This window comes from Rana temporaria, chromosome 9 (genome assembly GCF_905171775.1).
Source record: "Rana temporaria chromosome 9, aRanTem1.1, whole genome shotgun sequence".
Lineage (NCBI taxonomy): Eukaryota > Metazoa > Chordata > Amphibia > Anura > Ranidae > Rana > Rana temporaria.
In genome coordinates this window covers 98,841,630-98,849,656 of record NC_053497.1, presented here as the reverse complement: position 1 = coordinate 98,849,656, position 8,027 = coordinate 98,841,630, and the positions used below count along the sequence as shown (strand labels likewise).

Here is an 8,027-nt window from a genome sequence, read left to right as displayed (position 1 = left end):
ACAGTGAGGGGCAAGTGATGGCACAGTGAGGGGCAAGTGATGGCACAGTGAGGGGCAAGTGATGGCACAGTGAGGGGCAAGTGATGGCACAGTGAGGGGCAAGTGATGGCACAGTGAGGGGAAAGTGATGGCACAGTGGGGGCATGTAATGTAATGGCACAGTGAGGAATGTAATGTAATGGCACAGTGAGATTTGAAAAAGCCCGTTTCTGTCAGCGGTTCTGGCTCCCCCTCAGCTTCCAGAAAGACTAGTAAGAAGGGGGTAGTCTTATACAGTGAGTATATCCCAAAACCAAATTTTTTCCTGGAAAATTAGGGGGTCGTCTTATACACCCAGTCGTCTTATACGCCGGAAAATACGGTAAATATTTTTCGTGGTGCTCTGTGATCTCAGGTGATGAGCACTTAAAAATAATGAAAGGATCATTTTACCTGTACATTTAGAATAATACATTATTTTAAAACCAGTCAGTCCAGGACATGATTTTCCTAACTGCTTAAAAAAAACTTAAAATAAAAAATCTGAGGAACGCCGATTACACATTGCTCAAGAGGGAGAGCTGTGAAAGCCTTTGGGATGGAGCATGCCTTATAGCACTGACAGTAATAGCATTTTGTCAGCATTCTTTCTCAGTTCAATGCTGCCGATCGTTCATAAGTTGAAAAGTGGAACAAGGCAGTCTCTCCTCCTGCAGCAATACCTGCAGGAAATGTCCCAGCCTCGGATGATTCAAACTGAGCGACGTGATTCACCAACACTTGGCAACTGTGGAATGCATTTATTTTTTCGGTGTAGGGCCAGGCAATGCAGAGGGACACCGCTGGCGCAGTAACCAGCTGAAAATAGAGATATGCCCTCTCAAACGGTCCTGTAATTCGAACTGGCACCCTAGAGGCCGCTTCGAATCTGCTACCTTGGTACTCCATGCTTGTGGGTACTTTTACTTACCTTTACCCTTACCACCCCGCACTTTCCTCTCCCCTATTCCTCTTGTCCCCCCCCTCCCCCTTTTATATTTAGTTTATTTTTACTTGCTCCCCACTTTATATTCTTGGCATCAGGTAGGCCTTACCTGGACGATCCTACCCTACAGAGAAAATGGAAAAAAGACAGAGCGGTGCCCATGGGGCGGTAGCCATATGTCGCACCATTATGATGACACGGTCCCGGCCTCCCTGGCGTGGGAGACTGCTTAATTATTACACAACAAATGACACAACATTGCTGATGTTTTATGATGTGCTGTACACCATCTCCTTTCAAAAGAGATTTCAGTAGCGCTGTCGGCGCACTGTAGAAGATTGACCATAGTAATATATGGGGAATTCACAGGCCACTTACTGAAGCCAAGCTATTAATCCTTCAAAGCCAAACCCTGGGTGAAAAGAAATGCATTTTGGTGGAGTTGCTCTCTACATTTAGAACATCTCTATTACTCATCTGTGCACAAAGCATTACTGATAAATCATATCAGCTTCCTGTTTTGTCATGGTCAGGAAATCCAAGCTTCCCTTTCTATCATGTGCATATCTATGTGTCACAATATTTTCAGTGCATGTGACTCACATTGTTTTCTTTGTAATAGTAGGACAATACGGGAAACCGTTCCCTACTTCTGAACTTTGAGCTTCCAATTATTGTAGCTTCAGAGGCTTCTTTAGGCACAACCAGACAAGTTGGGTAAGTACTACAAACCTGAAAAAGGAAGCAGAAGTTAAATGTATAAATCTCCTAAAACTAGAGCAAATACAAACTTGCAATAACAGAGAGAATTCAAAAACACAAGTCAAAATAAACAAATGGAAAAAAAAAACATGTTGGAACCAAAAACGTGAATTTGTAAGAAATGTTGTAAATTTAATACCCTGGAGTACATACAGTACAGTGGAAACTGATTCTTAGGCTATGGGTTATAGGCCACTACCTTCAAGTAGATGGACACGCAAATGCTTAAGACCCCTTTCACACCGAGGGCGTTTTGCAGGCGCTACATAGTTAAAAATAGCGCCTGCCAATCCGCCCTTAAACAGCTGCTCCTCACACTCCAGTGTGAAAGCCTGAGGGCTTTCACACTGGAGCGGTGCAATGGCAGGGCGTAAGAAAAAGTCCTGCCAGCAGCTTCTTTGTAGTGCATTAGCAGCGGTGAACTCATCGCTGCTAATGCTCTCCTGCCCATCGAAATCAATGGGTAGCGGTGCATTGCGGGCAGTTTTAATCCTTTCTCTGGTGCTAGCGGGGGGTTAAAAGCACCCAGCTAGAGGTCGAAATGCGCTGCAAATTCAACAGTAAAATAGCGGTGTTTTACCGCTATTTTACCACCGTCCTTATTGGGACCGCTCTCAGTGTATGCATAGACCCCCACCAACTGTTAGCAAGCAGTAATGAGTTCACAGAGGAAAGAGGGGAGGAACCTGTCCTGTACTCCAAGATTTGGAATTTATAGGTATGTCAAAATTCCTATTATCTTAATCATACAGTACAGAACACAAGAATTGATTTTTTGACCATAGGATGTCCCCACACAATAACAAAAAACAGCTCCAACAGGTCCAGACAGACAGTTGGCACCAAAGCATGCATAAACAGAGGTCCTAGTAGCCATCTAAAAAAAAAACGTTTTCGAAATGTAAACAAAGGATCAGGTGGTGGGCACGCAAACTGAAAAAAAAACATGTTTTATGCTGAAAAAAAAAAAAGCTAAGAACTTGACATCTTCAAAAGAACCAGGTAGGGAAGCAGTGTGGAAGAAGAGAAAGCAATCCCACAAAGGTACCACCATTTGGGAAAACAGAAGTGGGGTCAGTTCCCAAGAAAAGACATGGCAGATAGTCACCAATGACAGTCCTGACCCCAAAACGAAAATTGACATGCCATGTCAAAATTGTTTGATGGAGGAAAAATATAATTACCACAAACTTTTATAGGAAAAGCACCAGAGAAACAAGAAAGACTGGCTTAGAAGATACATTGTTCTGCATTTAGCAGAAGAAAAAAGAAGGATGCTCCCAGAAAGACAATAGGGGAAGTCAAGGCAAAACAATGGCCAACGGGGACAACAGAAAAAATAATCCTCTGTTCTTACAAAAGGACCCTTTAAGGGAGTAACCCCCAAGAAAACAAGGGGAGTTGATGTGAGTAGGCAAGAGAACTATAAGGCGGCCCCCAAGGAACAATGAAATTCACACTGGGTGACAAAGAAGAGCAACTTAATGTAAAAAGGGTGCACAGGGAATGAGAGAGTCAAGGTGTTAGGAAGATATAAAAGAAAAAAAAAATACCTGCAGGATACTAAGGGCTAGGTGTTTGGTAAATCAAAACAGAAGAAGTTGCAGAATGATGTTTTAAGACGGATTTCAGTTTCATCACACTAGGTGAGAACTACTTCAGGTTTTAGATTGCATAGTATGGAGGAAACAATCAGCATGCTCCAGAGAAAGAGGGCACCCCACCCAGAGGTTATGTGCCGATCTGGTGAATATCAGTGAGTTAGAGTTGCTTGAGGATCTCTGGGTGTGTAAAGCACTCAAATAATTAAGATTTGTAATGAAACACAGGCAAGTGCTTAGGCAACTACAAATCACATGTGGAGAGGGAAAAAAAAACCAGATGGGAAGCACCAAGAAAATAGAAAATGTATGTAGGGGAAGAGTCCAAGTGACCCTGAGTGAAGAAAACAGGGCACAGACAGCCTCAACGAGTCCGCCAGCAAAACCTGGGGGGAAGTGCTCATGTAGGAGCAACCGAGGGGCATTAAAGGGGTTGGAAAGGTTTATTATTTTCGAATATCCGCTTTAAGGCCAAGATGAGACGTGTCCCTAAATGGACAAGGAGCCCTGTGCAGGATTTGGAAAGCCCTTGTAAGTTTTCTAAATAGGGAAGGAGATGACCAGCCTTTGTGGCTGTAAATCTGAAAGAATTAAAAGGGCTGGTATGGCTCTGCTCTAAGCAATAGAAAATGTCAGTAGACGTCGCCCCCCACCTCCAGGGATGGGGATGAACCTTCACTGTGTAGAAGGTTTATTAGCAGGGCTATTGGGCTTACATGGTCTGCGAACAAAGGATGGACACGCAGTAGCTGATGACTATTACGAAATAGGAGCATGAGGAAAGCGAGGAGATAGGGAGAACATGGTGGCAAATGACGCAGAACCCAATGCACAGGGCATTTTTTGAGAAACTTTGATATATATGGGAGGCATGCAGCAAGATGTGGGGCTACAAGTAGAAATTCATTGGGACCAGAGAGTCACACAGCGAGATCATAGTAGAACTTAGCTGGAGAGAAGTCAAGGACAACAACGCTGGACTGCAGGGTTAAGTCCAAGATCTACAGAGCAGCAAAATGGCACAGCAAGAAGAAAGTTATGCAGGATAGCAATATGGCAAACCAGGTTAAATTTACCAGGATTCAAAGACTCACGCTGAAGATGAAAGACCAAGGTAGCTGGTGAGGTGGTCTTGGTGAAGGTCCAGACAGGATAATCTGCAGACGAAGGTCTTGGGCAGGAAAACACTGGGTTCAGAGAGAAGGGGAACTCAAATTCAAATCTGCCAGGCAACACACCACAGCAACGGGGAGCAGGCAGAGAGGCAACTGGACAAGGGGAGGCAGAGAAGGGCATCTCCTGGAGGCTCAATTATAGTCTTTGTTGTTCACAGGCACGGGTAACATACACTGTAAACACCTCTACTTATTCCCTGGCTCAGGGAAATATACCTGACCCAGGGTGCGATCCCACGGCCCAGGCAACCCAATGCTTAGCACAGCCACATCAAGAGCGCAACCAGGAGTGAGCTCTTTGTCCGGTGGGACACAGTGCGCGAAGGATAGTGCACCATGCCCACCAAAACTCAAGCACCTGAGGGAAGAAAGTCAAAGATGGACATACTCGCACAGGGGATATAAAAAAGTGGGAGCTGTGTGAGAGGTGTGTGAGGTGTGTTTTTGCATACAGGAAGTGTACACAAATTTCCCCAATGGAGGGAAAAAACCAACAGAGATTCTAACTCTTCTCACTCGATCCAAAAAAAAAAAAAAGCCTTACGCTTTAAGTGCTTTTGGGAAGCCGGTTTACTCCTATGATTTGCTTAGCACATGCGCGCCAAAGCAGATGATCATCCATGCTAGTGTTCACAAGCCATGGCTAAACATTGCCAAGACAGATATTTTATCGTACGTACCCGTTTGGTGATTGGTGACAAAGACACACTAGATCCAAGCTAGAAAAAGCTATTGATAAATGCCTTGCTCTCTCCTCTAATACATATCTCTTGCTATGCTTTGAAATCTTCAGTAATAAACTTCATTTTCCCTTAATGCTACAAGTTAATACCTGTCAATGATTCTTACACGGGCACGTTGAAGTTAACACAGCAATAAATCTTCCAATTAACAAAATGGTAAAAATACAAACCTTAAAGTCTTCATTGAGTTCGCTAAACACCCAGTAATCATTAGGAATTCCCATTCGCATGTATTCCATTTTCAGGTCAATTAACTTCCAATCCATAAGCCGCTCATCTTGATCAGATTTGGGATTGTAGGAAAATGCATACAGTTCTTCATATTTTACTATGGAAACAGAAAAATATCATTTATAAATATAAATTCCAAATCTGCTTTTAGATTCCAGTTTTGTTTAGTTTCATCAGAAGCACAGACTGCCATAAGAGAATCCGTGTAACAAAACTCTTTCCTTTGAATCCAGCATGTTTGCTGAAGCGTGAAGCACACAAGGTCATTTTCCTGTACTCGTAGCTCACAGCCCAAATAACAAAGCAAATTCATCATGGTTGCAATAAACAAGACAGGGAGGCCATCACATTACAAACTTGCCAAGAAATAATAATTGATTGAGCCATAAAACAAATTTAAAAAAGAGAAAATTGTACCCATCCAGTCCTATGAATAAACACATTCAGAAGGAAAAGAAAGAAATATCCTCTTCTGGCCTATAATTGCACATCACTTAAATATTACTAAAAAAAGAGGGACATAATATTCTATTGAGGTGACATTAAGCTTACTATCATAACTGGCCAATCAAGTCAAATACACACAGGCATTGCTGCAGCACAGCAGTCTACGTGTGTGTTTTTTTTGGCAATCTAAAGCCTGGTACAGACAAACGGATTTTCCGCAGACAAATCGTAGTACTTTTGTCCAAATGGGCATTGGCCATGAACTTGTTTTGCATACAAACGGCAAAGAATTGTTGGCCAACAAACACAAAACTACACATTTTTCAGCTCTTTAGCACCACCCTTTGGGCAATTTCTGCTAATTTTTATTTAAGTTTTTTTTTCAATTATAACAAAACATATAAACAATATCAGCAATATCGAAGGAAGGAATAAACCTATATTACAGTAAAAAGAAACAAATTTAGCCACCCGACCACACTAGAAAAAATAGATACAATCAGCAATTGTACCTAGACCTTGCAACATATCAAATTAACACTTCATAGGCTTAAGAATATAAACCCAAATAACAAAAAAAATTAAAATATGCCTAGTTAGGAATACTACCACTATTGTTATTCTAAGGTACGTTCCCTTCCTATTTCTGCCTGAATTTTCCCTTAATTTTACCTTCCCGTCTTTTGATTAAAACAAAAAACAAAAGAAAAACTCTCCTCGAGCCCCATCCCCTAGGGGTCACTAAAGAGAGGAAAACAAAGGAAAAAAAACAAAAAACTTCTGCTATTGTTGTGTTATGGTGAGCATTGCTTCTGAGCATGCGTGTTTGTACTTTGGAGCTTTGTTGGTGGAAAATTTAAAAGCACGCTATCCAACATTTGTTGGTGAAAAATCTGACAATTGTTCGATGGCGCATACAAGTGGTCGGATTTTCCGACAGCAGCCTGTCATCACACAATTTGCGTCGGAAAATCCAATCTTGTGTACGGGCCTTTAGCCGCACCGACGTTCAGCTTCTTTCGGCAACCCGTGACGCGCTGTATGCGACGGTCGGAAGCCTGTCAATCATATAGGAACGCCCAGTCCCGAAGACGACATACCCGTAAGCGGCGGTGAAAGTCGGTATGTGCGGAAAAAAAAAAAACAGCCGATTGTCATTAGGACAACTCGGCTGAATGTAATGTTAAAAATTTATTTTTGGGTGAACCCCCGTTTTAAGAATCTCTGCTTTTATAATGCATTTAAGAAATTTGGCTGCTGCATGCTCCTTGCTGATCAAGATTAACGCTAAGAAATGTTAACACCACCAAACAGATTCAAATCTGCTTTGGATGTTTGAATATGGCTGGTGATAAAGGAAGCAAAAAGGTTTTACAGCATGGCCTTCAGGAAATATACGCAGTGATCCTTTGAGGTGCTCTTTGTATTCTGGCTAAAGCCTGGTACACACCAATAGTTTATTTTCATTCAACCCAGCAGGGCTGAAGGGGAAAAAAAACTGACAGCTCAGATGGAGCCATTGGACTAACCTCAATGTTAGTACAGCAAACTCCCCTGCTATGCAATTGTGTCCTGACAGGGGGAGTGGCCTCCCCACCAGAACACTCAGATCAGCGCTCTCCATCATTGGCTAAGAGCGCTGATCGGGGGCCGATTGGCAGACCTTTTATGGTCATGCCCCTTTGACAGAAGCTGGCCAAACCGATGACTTCTGTCGGACCAGCAGCAGAACATTATTAATCAATTATCAACCCTTACAGTGTTCTAATGAGTAACGTTGCAAGGTCTGCATCACTTTATAAGTACTGGTAATTACTAGGGTTGTCCCGATACCACTTTTTTAGGACTGAGTACAAGTACCGATACTTTTTTTCATGTACTCGCCGATACCGAATACCGATACTTTTTTTTAAAACGCAGCCATGACTCCCCCCAAAAAGCAGCCATGTCTCCCCCCAAAATGCAGCGTTGTGTCTCCCAATATCGGCTTTGTGTAGGTCTCCCCCGCCGTCTAGTTGTTCGGCGCTCAGGGAACATAACGGCTTTCATTTGAATAGCTGTGTGTTCCCCGCCGCGCGTCATCATAGCCCCTCCCCCTTGTCCG

At 42.8% G+C, this 8,027-nt stretch overlaps 1 protein-coding gene across 1 annotated transcript in view; it reads right to left on the bottom strand.

The window, feature by feature from the left end:
• The window catches only part of MTMR8 (myotubularin related protein 8), a 56,137-nt gene that overhangs the window by 31,255 nt on the left and 16,855 nt on the right, over window positions 1–8,027 (bottom strand). The window contains exons 4-5 of the mRNA XM_040323957.1: window positions 5,416–5,573; window positions 1,568–1,696 (exon numbers count right to left, since the gene is read on the bottom strand). Coding sequence (XP_040179891.1) covers window positions 1,568–1,696; window positions 5,416–5,573 — 287 coding nt within the window. The remainder of the gene's footprint in view (window positions 1–1,567; window positions 1,697–5,415; window positions 5,574–8,027) is intronic.